The sequence below is a fragment of the Hippocampus bargibanti genome, linkage group LG03, assembly GCF_051943395.1.
Source record: "Hippocampus bargibanti isolate YZ-2025 linkage group LG03, ASM5194339v1, whole genome shotgun sequence".
NCBI classification, from domain to species: Eukaryota; Metazoa; Chordata; class Actinopteri; order Syngnathiformes; family Syngnathidae; genus Hippocampus; species Hippocampus bargibanti.
Genome location: NC_142736.1, coordinates 3533646 through 3554149, shown reverse-complemented (window position 1 = coordinate 3554149; position 20504 = coordinate 3533646). Strand labels below are relative to the sequence as shown.

At 34.9% G+C, this 20504-nt stretch overlaps 1 protein-coding gene across 1 annotated transcript in view; it reads right to left on the bottom strand.

The window, feature by feature from the left end:
- The window catches only part of gpc5a (glypican 5a), a 122140-nt gene that overhangs the window by 23579 nt on the left and 78057 nt on the right, over positions 1–20504 (bottom strand). The window contains exon 8 of the mRNA XM_088991527.1: positions 15923–16085. Coding sequence (XP_088847653.1) covers positions 15923–16085 — 163 coding nt within the window. The remainder of the gene's footprint in view (positions 1–15922; positions 16086–20504) is intronic.

The window sequence follows — 20504 nt, the reverse complement described above, 5'->3', positions numbered from 1 at the left end:
TGGGAAATACATTTTTGGGATACACACTTTTCACCTTACACACTCTGTCTGGGAACCAATTAAGTTCGTAAGCCAAGGTATCACTGTAGGTGTAAAATTTGATAGCTCATCTCGATCAAGGCCAGAATTGTCGTTACTGGTCGACGCCATAAGACAAAACGACGGCCGGACGATTTACTGAAAGAAGCGAAGGAACAGACACACGAGGTCACAGCCAAACCAATCAAAGACAATATCACTGCAGGAAAACAAGACACAGTGGAAATGGACGTTTATGTTGTCAGAAAATTTTTAAGGGGGGGGGGGGGGCTAATGGTTGTTAGGCTTTGGAGGAAAACGTCCGAGACTTTTTGTGTGTGCACATGTTTCAAAGCAGCAAGACTCTCCGCTGCCGAAAGGCCATTTAAAGGACAACCGACGCCCCCGGACAAGTTGTGTCCATAATTTGTAAAATGGTCTTCAAATGACTTCTACTGAACATATTTTACAAAGATCCCACCGCATATAGCTATATTTTACCTTTTAAGACCCGCGCTGAATATTCCGGAAGTGTTGTTTTTTAGTTGGTGACCAGTCCTCACGTTACGTCACTGAAGGAACGCCCCTGACCGAAAAAAGGACACACTGTCGCAGTCCTTTCATCACCTCAATGCATTTTGCGGTACTTTGTTTGGTCTGAAAACTTTGTGTTGATCCGTGTTGATGACGAACTTAGAAGGAAAACACCTAAATAACGCGATGGTGAATCGTTGTGTGTTGTACCAGGACTACTATTTGATATTCGCTGACAAAACTTCCAGGGGACAATTTCCACTGAGCTTTGTCGCCATCTTCTGCCTTTTTTTGGGTACTACTAAAGAGTCTGTCACTACATTTCTCTCCAGATGCATCAAAATGACACAGAATAAATTCTTTAATGGATTGCAAACATGTATGCTTTCCTCTTCAGAACTATTTGAATCATATTCATAACTGGATGTGTAAGAAGAAAGCATATTCTCTGAATCTGAAGCCATTGTTTTGATTCTCCAGCAAGGCAAGACAAGTCTTTTACGTCACGAACAAGGGGGCGGGACTTTCTGAAACTGGCCACTTCCGGTTTCATTTTTTTGCAGTTTCAGCACACTTTAAAGGACAACCGACGTCACGTTTTTGTTCCCTAACTGACATCAGACAAACGTTTTATAGCATTGAAAATACCCAAAACACGCAGTATGATATTTTTAATCAAATGCAAAAATAAAAATGAATAAAAATGCGTTAAAGTGTCCAAAATCTGCCAAAAAAATGAACCCGGAAGTGGCCAGTTTCAGAAGGTCCCGCCCCCTTGTTCGTGGTGTCACCCCAAGACGTCTTGCATTGCTGGAGAATCAAAACAATGGCTTCAGATTCGGAGAGGATGCTTTATTGTTACTCATCCAGTTATGAATATGATTCAAATAGTTCTGAAGAAGAAAGCATACATGTTTGCAATCCATTAAAGAATTTATTCCGTGTCATTTTGAGGCATCAGGGGTGGGAAATGTCGCACACAAAAAAGGCAGAAAATGGCGATAAAGCCGTGTAAGGAATTAATCAGCCCGTTTCCACAGGCTGATTAATTCCTTACACGGAGCTTTGTCGCCCTCTTCTGCCTCTTTTATGGTGCTACACGAAGTTTTCAGACCAGCCAAGTACAGCCAAATGCATTGATGTGATGGAAGGACTGCTACAATGTGTCCTTTTTTCGGTCAGGGGCGGTCCGTCAGTGACGTCACGTACGGACTCGTCACCAACTCAAAAACAAGACTTCCTGAATATTCAGCACGAGTCTTAAAACATAAAATATAGCTATATGCGCTGGAATCTTTGTAAAATACGCTCAGTAGAAGTCATTTGAAGACATTTTACAAATTGTCCGGAGACGTCTGTTGTCCTTTAAGTCATTTTTACTGGTGTCTTGCATTTGACTAAAAATATCAGCCTGTGTGTTTTGGCTATTTTAGATGCTATAAAACGTTTTTGTGGTGTCAGTTCGGAAACAAAAAAGTGGTGTCGGTTGTCCTTTACAATTGAATTTGCTTCCTTTTCTCCCGCCATTATCTATAATCCTCCCTCCCGTGCCTTTGAGGTTTATCAGCAGAACACGTCGTCGATGCTATCTTCCGATAAGAAAATTCAATAGGACGCCATCAATGCCCACAATGGAGACCCCATTTGAAGGATTAGCCTCATTCAGCATCGTGTGATCGCCGACGACGCGACAAGAAGCGACGGCGCCGCCCCAGCGTCAATTCGGGAAACTAACTTGACTTTTTTTTTTTTTCCCTCCCCACGTGTAGTCAGAAATCGTGATTTGATTAATACATGAGAACGCTGCTTATCATGATTATATTATTATGTGCACACTGCGTTGTCATCACTAAATTATCAGCGCTGGGGCTTGTTTTCAGATATTTTCAGCGTCGGATTTTTGGAATGGCTCCTTTTTTTTTTATCTTTGCGCAGATAATCGTGACACAGATGACGGCGAATGTTCAGTAAAATATGACAGGAGTGAGATATAAAAATAGCTCTTCCTCCCACAACAAGCGTGCCCTCATTTTTTCTATTTTTGCGACTGCATGGAAGGGCACATGGCCAAGCAAATGTCAGTTTATTTTATTTCATTTGAATTCTTTTTAATGTATTTTATTTCATTGTGATTATATTTCATTTTACTTTGTTGTATTTCATTGTTTTATTTAATTTGATTTTTTTTTTATTTTATTTCCTTTTTGTTGTTCTTTTAAATTTGTTTCATTTTAATTTATTTTAATGTTTTATTTCATTGATGGTTTTCATGTTATTATATTGTATTTATTTATTTTTTTTTAATTTTATTTCATTGTTGTTTTTTTATTGAATTTTATTTCATTTAAATGTATTTAAAATTATTTACATTTACTTAGATGTATTTTTATTTATCTTATTGTATTTCATTGTTGTTTTTTATCTATTTTATTTTAATTGATTGTATTTTATTTCCTTGTTTTTTTATTTAATCTTATTGATGGCGCCCGAGTAGGCAGCCGTCAGCTGCTCTGATGAGCCTTGCTTTTTTTGTTGTTTTTGTCTTGTTATTGTGTTTTCTTTTGTCACTTTGTGTTGTTGTGCGTCGTGTGGAACAGATACGGATTGTTTTTCAGCATTTTTGGCCATATTTTCATGTTTTATTTCATTGTTGATTTTCATTTTATTAATTTTATTTATTTCAATTATTTTTTAAATTGCATTTCATTGTTGGTTTTCATTTTATTTATTTTTTGGAAATTTTATTTCATTGTTGTTTGTATTGTATTTTATTTCGTTCATTTTTTTAAATGTATTTTAATTTACTTTGATGTATTTTTATTTATTTCATTTTATTGTACTTTTTTTTAATTTTATTTAGTTTTACTTAGTTTCATTTTTAATGTCTTTTAATGTTTTATTTATTGATATGCATTGTTTTTCAGCATTTTTGGCCATATTTTAATGTTTTATTTCATTGTTGATTTTCATTTTATTAATTTTATTTATTTCAATTATTTTTTAAATTGCATTTCATTGTTGGTTTTCATTTTATTTATTTTTTGGAAATTTTATTTCATTGTTGTTTGTATTGTATTTTATTTCGTTCATTTTTTAAATGTATTTTAATTTACTTTTTATGTATTTTTATTTATTTCATTTTATTGTACTTCATTGTTGTTTTTATTTTATTTCATTTCATTATAATTGATTGTATTTTATTCCATTGTTTTTTTATTAAATGTTATTTAATTTTAATTATTAAATTTTATTTCATTATTTTGTATTTTATTTCGTTCTAATTTATTTTAATTTATTTACATTTATTTCATTGTTTTTTTAATTTTATTTAGTTTTATTTAGTTTCATTTTTAATGTCTTTTAATGTTTTATTTATTGATATGCATTGTTTTTCAGCATTTTTGGCCATATTTTAATGTTTTATTTCATTGTTGATTTTCATTTTATTAATTTTATTTATTTCAATTATTTTTTAAATTGCATTTCATTGTTGGTTTTCATTTTATTTATTTTTTTGAAATTTTATTTCATTGTTGTTTGTATTGTATTTTATTTCGTTCATTTTTTAAATGTATTTTAATTTACTTTATGTATTTTTATTTATTTCATTTTATTGTACTTCATTGTTGTTTTTATTTTATTTCATTTCATTATAATTGATTGTATTTTATTCCATTGTTTTTTTATTAAATGTTATTTAATTTTAATTATTAAATTTTATTTCATTGTTATTTTGTATTTTATTTCGTTCTAATTTATTTTAATTTATTTACATTTATTTCATTGTTTTTTTAATTTTATTTAGTTTCATTTTTAATGTCTTTTAATGTTTTATTTATTGATACGGATTGTTTTTCAGCATTTTTGGCCACGACAATCATCAACGAGGAGACTGTGCTGAGCGGTTGCGCCTTTCGGCAGCATGAATATGCCAGTACTGTTTTTGAATGGGAGGAATGTCGGTGCCATTTGACTGCCATCGCTGGACACCAAAGGGGCCATTGTGTTTTTTTGCGCCTGTAATGGGCAGAATCTTCACAGCCCCACTTTGTTTAGCGGAAAGGTCGGTGCTGTTGGACATTCTGCGGCTGGATAGATATATGGCTTGAGGAGCCCGCGATAAGAAGAATGGAGCGTCAGCGCAGAGCGCCGATGCGTATGTGGAATTGTTGCGGCTTGGAATTGAAGCGGATTTATGTGGGACAGGAGATGTGAGACAATGTCTTTTCGTCAATGGATGCTACAGCTTTGTGTTTGCTTTCAACATTTAGTTTGTAGTAGACGTGCAAATTCCACCGTGAGGTCCCTGATCCACTGCTGAAATGGATGCTTTGATCCTCTCCTCTTTCATCTAGAACTGCTTCATGTCATCACAAAGAGGGTACAGCAAGCCCTGAAGAATGAATGACTCTGTGTCTTTGTGTTGTCATATTATTTGTTAATTTTGTTTTTCCAAAGATGGCGGCGCGTGAACACGCAGCGGCTCCCCTCTCCCGGCAAATTGACGTTTTCATGTTTATTATGTTTTTTAAAGTCATTATTAAGTTATTAAGTGCCTTGCATGCTGGGTCCGAGAGGAGAGTCATTTCATCTGTGCTGTATGTCATACATATTAGCATATTTGACAATAAAGCTGACTTTGACTTTGACTTTTTATAGTTTTTTTATTTTATTTCATTCTAATTTATTGTAATTTATTTAAATGTATTTCATTGTTTTTTTGTTTTATGTAGTTTAATTGTAATTCATTTTAATGTTTTATTTCATTGTTGGTTTTCATTTTATTATATTTTATTTATTTCAATTATTTTTTTAAATTTTATTTTGTTGTTTTTTTTTATTAAAATTCATTTCATTTAAATTTATTTAAATGTATTTTAATTTACTTTAATATATTTGTATTTATTTTACTTTATTGTATTTCATTGTTGTTTTTTATGTACTGTATTTTAATTTATTTGTTGTTTTAATTTTATTGTTGCTCTTTATTTTATTTCGGTCTAATTTATTTAAATTTATTTAAATGTATTTCATTGTTCTTTATTTTATTTGGTTTCACTTTAATTTATTTTAATGTTTTATTTCATTGTTGGTTTTCATTTTATTGTATTTTATTTATTTATTTGAAATTTTATTTTATTGTTTTTTTTTATTGAATTTTATTTCATTTAAATTTATTTAAATTTATCTTAATTTACTTTAATGTATTTTTATTTATATTATTTTATTTCATTGTTGTTTTTTATTTGTTTTAGTTTAATTGATTGTATTTTATTTCATTGTTTTTTAAATTTAATTTTATTGTTTTTTATTTTATTTCGTTATAATGCATTTTAATTTATTTAAATTTATTTCATTGTTTTTTATTTTTTATTTTTTAAATATTTTATTTAGTTTCATTTTAATTTATTTAAATCTTTTTTCCATTGTTGTTTTTACTTTATTTATTGTATTTTATTTCATTGTTCTTTTTTAATTTTATTTAATTTTTTAAATTTTATTTCATTTTTGTTTCTTTATTTTATTTCATTTTAATTTATTGTAATTTATTTAAATCTATTTTATTGGCCTTTTTTATTTAATTTTATTGTAATTTAATTTATTTTATTTCATTGTTGTTTTTTTATGTAATTATTTTGTGCATAGCAGTTTACTATTGCACGAACAAAGCTACTATCTACTAGCTAATATTTTGATCTGATTGCGACTGGTAGCCATCTTGACCGTGTTGTCGTTAGCATTTCCTTCAAAGGCTCAGATGTTACTGAATGACGTGGGAGCACAAAACAGGCCATTTTGTTTTTTTTACTTCGAAGAAAGTCATGTCGCTTATTTGTATATTGTAATCCATTTGCTTTTAACTTCAGACCCATTAAAAAAAAAAAAGATCCAACTTTGTACTTTTAGTTGAACTGAAGAAAAAACAAACAACAAAAGGAAATCAGTCCAAATGCAAAAATCGAGGAGAAGCCAGGAATAAACTCTCAAAAATACCAAAATAATGAAGAGAAAATCACAAACCGACAGCGAGAACAAAGTACAACAGGAGGGGATGCTTTCAAAAATTGGAGCGAGCAACGAGGAAGCAATTCTGGAATTGAAAGTTAGATTGGCGCGTCAATACAAAGACCGAAGCTAAAACAGGAAACGGAATCGCAGCAATTTCAAAATAAGGCTAGACCAAAAGTGACTTGGAAGAGGAGCAAAGTCATGCTAGGAGAAATCACGCTATTTATTTTCGGTAAAAATCCATGTGGGTTTATCACATCAAAAGCAGTATTTCACTGTATTCGAAATACAGTGATACCTTGGCTTACGAGCTTAATTGGTTCCCAGACAGAGTGTGTAAGGTGAAAAGTGTGTATCCCAAAAAATAATTTCCCATAGGAAACCATTAAAATGATAATAATCCGTTCCCAGGACCCCATAAAACATCATTTTCTACTTTCTCATTTTCTAAGGCTTAAAACGACACAAAATATACCTTATGTTATGTATAATAAAGGTGCTATAGTATTATGATTAAATAAATAAACTGTACTGTACAATAAAGTCATTTTATTTACTTGTGTGATGGTCGTTAATGGCTTGATGGAATGGAGTGTCCGGTTTCATCAGCATGAAATACTTGATGAGGAACGTAGCCTTCTTCTTTCGCCATTTTGAGGAATGATCCCTTGTAGGTGCTTTCTCTGCGATCATTTTACCTAGTTCTTCATCAATTGTGTTCTGTTTAGCTGGGTTGATAGCTTTTTGCATCAAGTGTACAGATGACTTGTGCGGGTTGTTTGTGGAGCCTGATTGATGCAATATTTTAACTGTTTTCTATCCATTTTCACACTATTCTCGCACTCTCACACTTTTGTTTTTTTTGTTTCAAGCTCTGTCATCTCCCTTTCATGTATGTGTTTTCTCACTCTCTCTGTCTGCCCGTCTCTAACGTTTAACTCCCCCCGCCCCTCTGCTGGGTTCTTGACCAATCACGTAGCTTTAACCGAAGACTGGGGGCGGGGAGTAGAGGACAAAAACAGTGGCCACCATTTTCTTGTTAGGAGAACGGGCTCGTTCGCGAACGACACATGTCACTCATTGTGGCGCTCCGTGTGTATCCCGAAAAATAGTTTGTATGCCAAGGTGAAATGTTAATAAATGTAACGTTCATAAACCGAAAAGTTCGTAAGCCAAGGGGTTCGTAAACCGAGGTTTCACTGTATGCCAAATTTCAGGATATGCTGTGGCTGTTTCTTTGTTTTGTTATTCTGCTCCCGATCGGGAGATTTGAAGAAAAATGCATCGAGAGATTTTGGGAGGTTTTAATGAGACAAAGATAAATGAGCTTGACGCTAATGACACAGAGGAACATACACATTCATCACTAACCCCACAAAAAAACAAATAAATGAAAATTAAAATAAATAAACAGACAAACGGCTAAAATAAAGAATAAATGAACAAATAAAAAATAAAATATTAAATAAATAAAAGGATACATATTAAATAAATACAAAAATAAATAAACAGACAAACGAACAAATTGATACATAAAGAATATTAAATCAATAAATAAAAACAGAAAAACTGATGAATAAAAATAACAAACAAATAAATAAATAAACAAGTAAATAAATAAATAAATAGGCGGACAAATTGTTACATAAGAAATATTAAATAAATAATGATAATAATAAATAAAAATAGAAAAACAGAAGAAAATAAATAAATAAATAAATAGCCAAATAAATAAATACATAAATAAATACATACATGAATAAAACAGACACACTGATTCATAAAAATAATAATTAATTAAATAAATAAATAAATAAATAAATAAATAAATAATAGTGAAATTAAAAATAATAAACAAATACATAAAAACTGAAAAACGGATGAATAAAAACGATACATGAATGAATAAATAAATAAATAAATAAATAAAGAAATACATAAATAAATGAATACATGAATAAATAAACAGACAAACCAACAAATTGATAAATAAAAAATATTAAATAAATAAAAAGAGAAAAACTGCTGAATAAAAACTACAAATAAATAAACAAATAAATAAACAGACAAATGAACAAATTGAGAAATAAAAAATATTTAAAAAACAAAACAGACAAATTGATTCATGAAAAATAAGAAATAAACAGACTAAAGAACAAATTGATAAATAAAAAATATTAAAATAAATAAATAAAAACTGATGAATAAAATCAATACATAAATGAAGAAATAAAGTAACAAATAAATAACTAAATAAATAAACAGACAAACAGGTAGATAAAAAATAAAAAATAAATAAACAAAGAAATAAATGAATACATTAATAAACAGACAAACGAACAAATTGATAGATAAAAAAAAAATAAATAAATAAATAGATAAACAGACAAACAAACAGATTAATACAAAATAATAAATACATGAACAAATAAATACATAAATAGATAGATCAATAAATGGATAAATAAAAAATAATGAATGAATAATTAAAAAATAAACAGATAAAAAATACAGAAATAAACAGACAAACAAACAAAAAAACGGATAAATAAATAAATAAAAACAGACAAATAAACAGATAAAAAATAAAAATAAATGAACAAAATAAAAAAAGTATAAATCAATAAATACATAAAAAAAATAGGTGGGGACTCATTCCTGGCCGATTGTTTTTCAATGTTATTTATTTTTTGCTGCATAAAATGTAGTTTTTTTGTTTTTTTTTTTGTTTTAAATGACCCGACAGCAAGTCAACTGAGATTTCTTTCCGCGGTGTTGTGTAAGCTCTCTTATCCGAACCAGCTTGGATTCAGCTGCAGACATGATGACCTCCCGCGGCTGTCTTGTGAACACGGTCGCGCAAAAAACAAAATGTGTCAGGCAGCACGGAGAAGGACAACAATCGATATCTTGGAAAGCGAGCGTACGAACGAGGGCACGGTGAAAGACTCTCTTTAGGTGTGATTCTCCTTAATTTAAAGGACAACCGACGTCTCCGGACAAGTTGTGTCCATAATTTGTAAAATGGCTTCAAATGACTTCTACTGAGCGTATTTGACAAAGATTCCACCGCATGTCGCTATATTTTACCTTTTAAGACTCGCGCTGAATATTCAGGAAGTCTTGTTTTTGAGTTGGTGACGAGTCCGTACGTGACGTCACTCAAGGACCGCCCCTGACCGTAAGAAAGATGCATTGTAGCGGTCTTTCCATCACGTCAATGTATTTTGCTGTACTTGTTTGGTCTGGGGACCTCGTGTTGCACCCAAAAGCCGCCAGAAGAGGGCGTCCAAGCTCCATATAAGGAATTTATCGGCCTGTGGAAACGGAGGTGGCCACAGGAGGTCGCCATTTTGTGCCTCTTTTTTTGGTTGAGAGATTTCCCCCCAACGTTGCCTCAAAATGCCACAAATAAATTCTTTAATCGATTGCAAACATGTATGCTTTCCTCTTCAGAACTGTTTGAATCATATTCATAACAAGAAAGCATCTTCTCCGAATCTGAAGCCATTGTTTTGATTCTCCAGCGATGCAAGACGTCTTGGCGTGACGTCACGAACTGGGGGCGGGACTTTCTGAAACTCGCCCAATTAGCAGCTCAATTTTCTTGCAGATTTTGGACAATTTAAGTCATTTTTATTGGTGTTTTGCATTTGACTAAAAATATCAACCTGCGTGTTTTGGGTATTTTAGATGCTATAAAACGTTTTTCTGATGTCACTTAGGAAACAAAAAAAAATGGTGTCGGTTGTCCTTTAAGGTGTCGCCTCGGGTGTTTGATGGCGACGTCTGCCGCTAAATCCAGAAGCTACCCGCTCGTCATCCCGAGTGACATAACGCCAATCAATGGAGAAAATGGAGGCCATTTTGCCTTCGTAACCCCATGACATATTTTGCGACTACCCGGAATAACAAAACTGTGCCTATTAGAACGCTCTTCATCCGCATTGCAATGCAAGAATCGAGCGTTTAACGGGGGGAGACGGCGATACCTCGGACCATTTTTCACAATCCAGTTTCACGTGACGACTACACTGACAAAAAAAAAAAAAAAAAAATCAACAACAAAAAAATGTGCTACCGCATTTGCTCATTTTTATTTTGTCAAGGTGTTGGAGCAACTCAAATCACATGCACAAAAGTAGAGCTCCCCCCCCACATACCCCAATATTGGCTAGCTAGCTAGCTAGAGTATCTTATCGCATCTTATTGTATCTTAGTGTGTCTTATCTTATCTTATTGTATTTATTATATTTATTTTTGTATTTATTGTATCGTATCTTATCATATCTTATTGTATCTTCTCGTACTATATCTTATCGTATCTTATTGTAGCTTAGTATGTCTCATCGTATCTTGTTGTATTTATTGTATCTTATCTTATTGTATCTTCTCGTAGCGTATCTTAGCGAATGCTTTTGCAGGGCATTGTATCTAGCTAGCTATCTAGCTAGCTAACGATTAGTTATCTATTAGCTAGCTAGCTAGCTTTCTATGTATTTGAGTTATTCCGGGTTGAGTGAACGGTGGCGCATGTGGCTGCCGCTGCTCACCTACAGAAAAAAAAACGGATCCTGTGACTGTAAAGTGACCTTGAGAGTTTTGAAAGGCGCTTCTAAATGAAATGTATTATTATTAGCATATCTTATTGTATCTTATCATATCGTATGCTAGCGTATCTTAGCGTATCTGAACATATCTCGTCTTATGAAGGAATTTCACCGGAGACGCTCAAAGTGGCCGAAGTGGTGAAAAGACACAACAAGCAAGACCGAGCGGTCATCCTCTCATTTTCCTTTTAAACGTACTTGCTCACACTCATTAAAACCCCTCAAGCGGAAACTCGACTCACGCTCTCCTGCAAAGTGTGTTGCGCGCCACGCACAGTGACATAAATCTGATTTGTTTACTCTCCAAGCGCCGACATATTCAAAGGCGTCGAGATGGCGTGAATTGGGAAAAAAATGGAAATCCGATGGCTTCAGATCGGAATTAGGTTCTTCACGTGCACAATATATGAATTAAAAAACAGAGATTTATAGATAGAGTGATACCTTGGCTTACGAACTTAATTGGTTCACAGACAGAGTGCGTAAGGCGAAAAGTGTGTATCCCAAAAAATAATTACCCATAGGAAACCATTAAAATGATAATAATTCGTCCCCAGGTACCCATAAAACATAATTTTCTACCTTCTAAGCTTTAAAATTACACCAAATATACCTTATTTTAAGTATAACAAATGTGCTATGGCATGGTAATAAACTGTACTGTATCATGAAGTGGTTTTATTTAGATTTGTGATGGTCGTTGATGGCTTGATGGAATGGAGTGGCCGCTTTCATCAGCATTAAATACTTGATGAGGAACGTAGCCTTCTTCTTTCACCATCTTGAGGAATGATCCCTTGTTGATGCTTTCTCTGCCATAATTTTACCTTGTTCCTCATCAATTGTGTTCTGGTGTTTAGCTGGGTTGATAGCTTTTTGCATCAAGTGTACAGATGGCTTGTGCGGGTTATTTGTGGAGCCTGATTGATGATGATGTTGATATTTTAACCTTGCAGTCTACACTCTGCCTTTGAACTATCAAAGTTGAAACAAGTCCAAACCGAAGACGGGGCGGGGAATAGAGGATAAAAACAAGTCGGCTGTCATTTTTTTGTTAGGAGAACGGGCTTGTTCGTGAACGACAAATCACTCATTGTGGCTGTCATGATCTGGTTGACGACCAACGGGGGGCGCTGTCGCCCCCGCCTACACCTCACAGGTGCTGGTCGTCCCGATCAGATTGGCGACGTCAGCCCTGCCTGCAGCCTCGCAGGTGCTGGTCATTATAATCAATGGCACTTAAAAGGACACCGGGCACGATCATCCGGTGCCGATTCATTGTTTGTTTGCTGCTTGGTTGCAGCATGCATTGTGTACGTGTTTGTTTAACCTTGGCGGACTTTTACACTTGGTTTTCTGTTGCTACTTTGTATTTTTTCCATTCAGATCATTTTGATGTTTTACATTTTGTTCCTGCTGACTTTATTTTAATACAATTTGTCAAACAACCTCCTGCTCCCTCATGCCTGCTTTTTGGGATCCGAACCCGCCATCACCACCTCGTAAACCGTGACAGTGGCGCTCCGTGTGTATCCTGAAAAATAGTTTGTAGGCCAAGGTAAAATGTTCATAAATGTAATGTTCGTAAACCGAAAAGTTCGTAAGCCAAGGGGTTCGTAAACCGAGGTATCACAGTATTGAAAAATGTTTCCATACATAAGGTTTTGACTCCTTTTCTCTGCATTCGACGCTTGTTGGTATTAGTTTAGCCCTACGCTGAAAATTTTAGTTCGCAGACAAAGCCTCTTGGATAAGAAGCGAAACGTCAGATGTCAGCTGAAAAAACCGTCTCATCGCTGGCGTGAATAACTTCTTTGGATGACCGCCGCCGCGCTCGCCGTCGCCATGGGCAAAACGAGAGGGATGATTAATCCGCTGCTTCGCATGTTTAACAAGGAGAGTAAGCACATCCGTGCCATGCGGGGAAAGTGTGAAAGGAGAGTCACGGCGACGTGATTCATCATGGTGGGGTGTAGGGGTGGAGGGGTTCCCCCACACCCCCTCTGGAGTCATAATCTTTTTTTTTGTTTTTTGAAGTAAGCGGCCTTGATTTCCTTAATGACCTGATTGAAACGATTATCTTTCACGACTGCGATGATATGCGCCATAAAATGGAGTCTCGGATTGACTCTTATTAAGATGGATCGCCATCGGGGTTTACTTACCGCGACTTTGAATTATTAAATTGTGCGTCAAAGAAGATGATTTGATGAGGCCGTCACACGTAAATGGACTGAGTCCGATTTATTGGTGTTTTAGGTGTGTTTTATTTTTTGTCAGAGTTCTCCGATCCGTATGTCTTCGCCTGACTTTGCCGAATGAAGGTTCCGAATAATATTTAACTCATAATAATAATAATAATAATACAGTGTTACCTTGGCTTACGAACGTAATTGGTTCCCAGACAGTGTGTAAGGTGAAAAGTGTCACGGTTTGCAAGGTGGTGATGGCGGGTTCGGATCCCAAAAAGCAGGCAGGAGGGAGCAGGAGGTTGTTTGACAAATTGTATTAAAATAAAGTCAGCAGGAACAAAATGTAAAACATCAAAATGATCTGAATGGAAAAAATACAAAGTAGCAAAAGAAGACCAAAAGTAAAAGTCCGCCAAGGTTAAACAAACACGTACACAATGCATGCTGCAACCAAGCAGCAAACAAACAATGAATCGGCACCGGATGATCGTGCCAGGTGTCCTTTTAAGTGTTATTGATTATAACGACCAGCACCTGCGAGGCTGCCGGCAGGGCTGACGTAGCTACCCGCTGGTCGCCAATCTGATCGGGACGACCAGCACCTGTGTAGGTGTAGGCGGGGCCGACAGCGCCCCCCGTTGGTCGCCAACCAGATCATGACAAAAAGTGTGTATCCCAAAAATGTATTTCCCATAGGAAAGCATTGAAATGAGAATAATCCGTTCCCAAATCCCCATAAAACATAATGTTCTACTTTCAAATTTTCTAAGCCTTAAAACTACACAGAATATACCTTATTTTATGTATAATAAATGTGCTATGATATTATAATGAAATTAATTCAATTAATAAAGTTGTTTTATTTAGATTTGTGATGGTCGTTGATGGCTAGATGGAATGGAGTGGAATGTCGCCTTCTTCTTTCACCATCTTGAGGAATGATCCCTTGTAGATGCTTTCTCTGCTATAATTTTACCTTGTTCCTCATCAGTTGTCTTCTGGCGTTTAGGTGGGTTGATAGCTTTTTGCATCAAGTGTACAGATGGCTTGTGCGGGTTATTTGTGTAGCCTGATTGATGGGCTATTTTAACCTTGCAGTCGACACTCTGCCTTTGAACTATCAAAGTTGAAATAAGTCCAAATTTTACTGTTTTCTATCCATTTTCTCTTTTTCTCTCTTTGTCGTCTGCCTGTCTCTTTAATGTTTAAACCACCACCAATCACATGGCTTTAACCGAAGACTGGGGGGGATAGAGGACAAAAACAGTCGGCTGCCGTTTTGTTGTTAGAACGGGCTCGTTCGCGAACGACACATCACTCATTGTGGCGCTCTGTGTGTATCCCGAAAAATAGTTCGTATACCAAGGTAATTTTTTTCATGAATTTAACGTTCGTAAAGCGTAAAGTTCGTGAGCCAAGGGGTTCGTAAACCGAGGTATCACGGTAATACATTTTATTTCAAGCACCTTTCAAAGCTATCAAGAACACTTCATTCACTGCCATTCACGAATTTATTCAAGAACTGAAAATATGACGTTGAGCGCCATTTCCGAATTTGTTCGGGTTTGATTTGTTCATGCTTGGGTGCCGATAAAGTGCTGGCCTTACCCCTGGCAATGTTTATCCCCTTCCACAAGAGGGCAGCATTTCCCTTTTTTCCATGTTAGTGCTTTGTTCCAGCTCCAGCTGGTGTTAAAAGGCTATATAAACCAATATGTATGCATTAATAATAATAATAATAATAATAATAATAATAATAATAATACATTTAATTTATCAGCGCCTTTTAAAACTCTCAAGGTCACTTTACAGTCACAGGATATGTTTTTCTGTGGGTAGCAGTGGCAGCCACACGCGCCAGCGTTCACTCAACCCGGAAGTAACTCAGACATAAAAAGCAAGCTAGCTTGCTAATAGATACCCAATAGATAGATAATAGCCAGCCAGATAGATTGCCAGCTAATAGCTAATAGCCAGCGAACAGATAGCGAATAGCGAGCGAATAGATAGCCAATACCTAGTAAATAGATAGCCAATAGCTAGCCAGCTTTATAGCTAATAGATACAGCAGGTAGCTAAATAGCTAGATAAGAAGTTAGCCAGCTAACAGAGTCTGCATTTTGTACACCCACCCCCACTTCAAGCTCAGATGACTCCAGACCCATATAATTTAGGAATTAACATTTTTTTTCTGATGAAAGAAGAGAGTCTAAGGCTTCGTAAACCAAATTGAATGTTTATGTCGTCCTAAAACTCAATATTCTGTGGGTCCTGGAATTCGACTGACAATGACAAAAACCCTGGCACTGGAGTGTACCCATTTTTGCACATTGTCTGGCAGTCAATGAGTTAAGATTGCATCTTTTTGTTGTCATATTATTTGTTATTTTTCTTCTTTTGACTTCAAAATAGCGCAGCGAGAGTGGCTGCCTTGACCACGGCTCCTGTATTTTGCTTTTTTACTTCTTCCTTTCCTTTCCTCTTACTTCCATCACTTTGTCTGCCAGTCAATGAGTTAACACTGCTCGTGGTTGAGTCACAGGAAAAGTCGCGACTTACTTTTGGAGACTCTCTGGAAGTTTTTTTCTATCTCGCCGACGCCGGAACCGTGGCAGCCATCTTCGTCATCACAGTCGCCGCTGTATCGTCCTTCCGCATCGCCGCTTCCTGTTTCGATTTGGTCCAGCGTCCCCAGCTTGGGAATGGATTTTCCTTGCAGAAGCTACAAGGCAGGCGCAAAGACAGAATAATTAATTTATTTGTTTACCGTGGCGTATGAACTTAATTGGTTCCCAGACAGAGCGTGTATGACAAAAAGTGTGTATCCCAAAAAATAATTTCCCATAGGAAACCATTAAAATGAGAAAAATCCGTTCCCAGGTCCGCATAAAACCTAATTTTCTACTTTGTAATTTTCTAAGCCTTAAAACGACACAAAATATACCTTACTTTATGTATAATAAATGTGATATGGTATTATAATTAAAGAAATAAACTGTACTGTATGATAAAGTCGTTTTATTTACCTTTGTGATAGCTTGATGGAATGGATAGCTAACAGCAACAGATGCAAGCAGACACACAAGAAACATCATTAATAGCTGGTTCCCTTGCTTGTCTTTTCATTTCAAATTGAACTGATGGCTAGTTATGGCGGGTTATTTGTGGAGCCTGATTTATGGGAATTTTAACCTTGCAGTCTACACTCTGCCTTTGAACTATGAATAAAGTTGAAACGAGTCCAAATGTCACTGTTTTCTATTCATTTGCTCACTCTCTGTCGTCTGCCTGTCTCTAAGGTTTAAAGCACCTCCCCTCACTGCTGCGTTCTTGACCAATCACGTGGATTCATCCGAAGACTGGGGGCGGGGAATAGAGGACAAAAACAGTCGGCTACCATTTTGTTGTTAGGAGAACGGGCTAGTTCGCAAACGACACATCACTCATTGTGGCGGTCCGTGTGCATCCTGAAAAATGGTTTGTATGCCAAGGTAAAATTTTCATCAATTTAACGTTCGTAAACCAAAAAGTTCGTAATCCGAGGGGTTCGTAAACCGAGGTATCACTGTATTTGTGTTTCTTACGTCAAATCATTTGTGTTTGTTAACAAGCAAGCTGAAAAGAATATTTTGTCCCCACTCGCACTATAAATGACGACGATCTGTTGACAAAATGTAACGTCATGATTAGGTTTGGACCATTTTCTTATTCTAATCTCATGCAGACGTCCTTGCTGGACTCTGCGAATACAAACGAGACGGAAAGACATTCGCGGTCAATATTTACGCAGGATTTGCATTTGTTGTTTTCACGCGTTTTGTGCAAAGGTATCGGATTCACGGCTCTCGCCATCATCAAACGGACTGACAATTTATTCCCAAATAAATAAATAAAGACACGAATAGATAAGCCCATAGATAAATAAACACAGATAGATAAATAAATACATCAATAAACACATACAGTAAATGAGTGAATAAACACATGAATATGCAAATAAAACCTAAAGGTATTAATGAATACAAAAATAAAAAAATCATGATAAATGGATACATGAATAAATAAATGAAGAAATGAATGAATGAGTAAATAGATAAATTAATAAACTGAAATGAATAAATACACACGTACATAAATATGCAAATAAATATATAGGCAAAAATAATAATAATAATAATAATAATAATAATAATAATAATAATAATAATAATAATACAATAATATAAATAATAAAAAAAACACATTATTCATTTAAATACTTAAATAAACACATACAGTAAATGAATAAATAAATTCCTTTCATATGCAAATAAAAATTAAATGAATGAATAAAATGTAAATAAATGAAAAAACATTAAAGAATAAATAGAAGAATAAATGAATGGAAATGAATAAATAAATGCATACATAAATATGCAAATAAACAAAATAATATATACATACATAGATAAATACATACATAAATATGCAAATAAAAGAAGTAAATGAACAAATGAATAAAAAATAATGAATATATGAATAAATAATTAAATGAATGAATGAATGAATGAATAGATGAATAAATACATGTAAATGAATAAATAAATACATACATAAATACGCAAATAAATATTTAGAATTAAATAAAAATAGTAAAATAATTTAAATAAACACATCAATAAATAAACACATAGATAGATGAATACATAAATAAGCACATACAGTAAATGAATGACTAAATACATAAATATGCAAATAAAAATGTAAATGAATGAAAAATGGATGAATAAATAAACGGAAATGAATGAATAAATAAATATGCAAATAAATGAATTAAAAACAAAAAATACTAAAATAATACAAATAAATACATAAATACAAACATAAATGAATAAATGTATGGATGAATAGATAACCACATAAATGAATGAATAAATACATCCAATAACACACAAATAAATAAAGTCAAAAATAAATTAATTCATTAATAAAATAAATACATGAATAATGGACAAACAAACAAACAAACAAACAAACGGGCAGGTAGGCGGACAGACAGATTCATATGCACATAAATGAATGAATACTTCTAACATACATAAATACACAAATAAATGAATAAATAAATAAATATCTTGGCTTCACCGTGTCTTCACACATGGCATTTTTTTACATTCAAATCATTTAAATTTAAGTTACTACTGAGATGTGAAAACCATGTGTTCATTCCACCATTTGTTTTATTTTGAAAGAATACCGCATGCCTAAAAAAAGTTATTTGTTCGACGCTTTGGTATGCGCTGCACTGGCATTGACTTATTTTTTGTGGGGGTGTATCGGTGATAGTACCAAGGGAAATAGAAGACACTAATTGCAACATCTAAATTCACGGCGCATCAGAGGAAACAAGAAAATGCTCCATCAGAAAGCTAGCGTACATGTTAATTAGCGAGCGCCGCGGTTGGCTGGGAGGGAGCGACTGTGTCACGACTTCGGCGATGGCTGAGATGACTGCGAATGTAAATTAGCTATCTGGCTATCTATTACCTAGCTATCTAGCTAGCGATCTATTAGCTATCTATGAGGTAGTTAGCTGGCTATCTATTAGCTAGTTAGTTGGGTTTAAATTAGCTATCTTTCCAGCTAGCTAGCGATCTGTTAGCTATCTATTAGCTAGCTAGCTTTCTATCCGTTTGACTTACTTCCGGGTTGAGTGAACGCTGGTGCGTGTGGCTGCCGCGGCACACTCACAGAAAAACTTATCCTGTGACTGTAAAGTGACCTTGGGAGTTTTGAAAGGCGCTTAGAAATGAAATGTAACATTGTTGTTGTTGTTATTATTATTATTATTATTATTATTATTAGTAATAAGACGGCAGTGTTTTCGTCTACCCCCACCTCCCCCCTCCGCTCAAACGATAATGCTCAACTTCACCTCCTCCCTTTCTTGTAAACACAATGCTGTATTTGTCGCCAGGCAAGAAAATACTAACAGAAAGAATAACCAGGATGTAGTACAGATGCTCCCCACCTTACGAACGAGATACGTTCCAAGCGGTCGTTTGTAAGGTGAATGTATTTGTTAAGTTGCTTCAGAGCTATATTTTGTATGGAATGTATGTTTAAAGAACAACCCACACCATGTTTTTGTTTCCTAACTGACATCAGAAAAACGTTTTATAGCATCTAAAATACCCAAAACACGCAGGCTCATATTTTGAGTCAAATGCAAAACAAATGCAATAAAAATGACTTCAAGTGTCCCAAAACTGCAAAAAAAAAATGAGCTAGAAACTGGGCGGATTCAGAAAGTCCCGCCCCCTTGTTTGTGATGTCACGCCAGGATACTCCTTCACAAACTGCCTTGCTCCAGAATCAAAATAATGGCTTCAGAGAGTTCAGATTCGGAAAAAGATACTTTCTTGTAACTCATCCAGTTTTGAATATGATTCAAATAGTTCTGAGGAGGAAAGCATACATGTTTGCAACCGATTAAAGAAGTCCTTCTGTATCAATTCGAGCCGTCTGGACTCCAATGTAGCGCCCAGAAAATGCACAAGGTGGCGCCCAAGCTCTGTTGGAAGTGGGTTGATTTGTCTGCTGGGAATTTGTGTCAACGAGTATCAAATAGTAGTTTTGGTGCAACACACAACGATTCACTATCGCTCTGGGTTGTACATGTTAGAAGTTGTGATATTGCAACAGCAACGGATGCAGGTAGACACACTAGAAACGTCATGAATAGCTGGTTCCCTTGCTTGTATGTTCTCTTCAAATTCTACAGATGGCTTGTGCGGGTTCTTAAAGATGGACATACTCGTAAAAATGTTCGTGTGTCGCGTTTTTTGTATCTCGAATGGTAAGTGTTTTTTTCCCCCCCCGCTCCCTCCTTTATTTTTTTGCTCAATAATCAGTGTTCATCCACCGCGTACGCTCTGATGCTACATAAGCCATTGTTTCTTCCTGCCTCGGGAAACATCCGCTAAACAAAATTCATCTGTAGTAATGTCAGAGATGTTCGATCGGACACCGTGGACGAAGGCTCGGACTCAGAAAGATTGTCTTTTACTGCCGGCAGGGAACGTAGTCATTCATGACAGACGCCCAAATCCTGCAGCCCTCTGCCTAGCTATTAATTGAGAGTATATGCAAATTTAGGTGA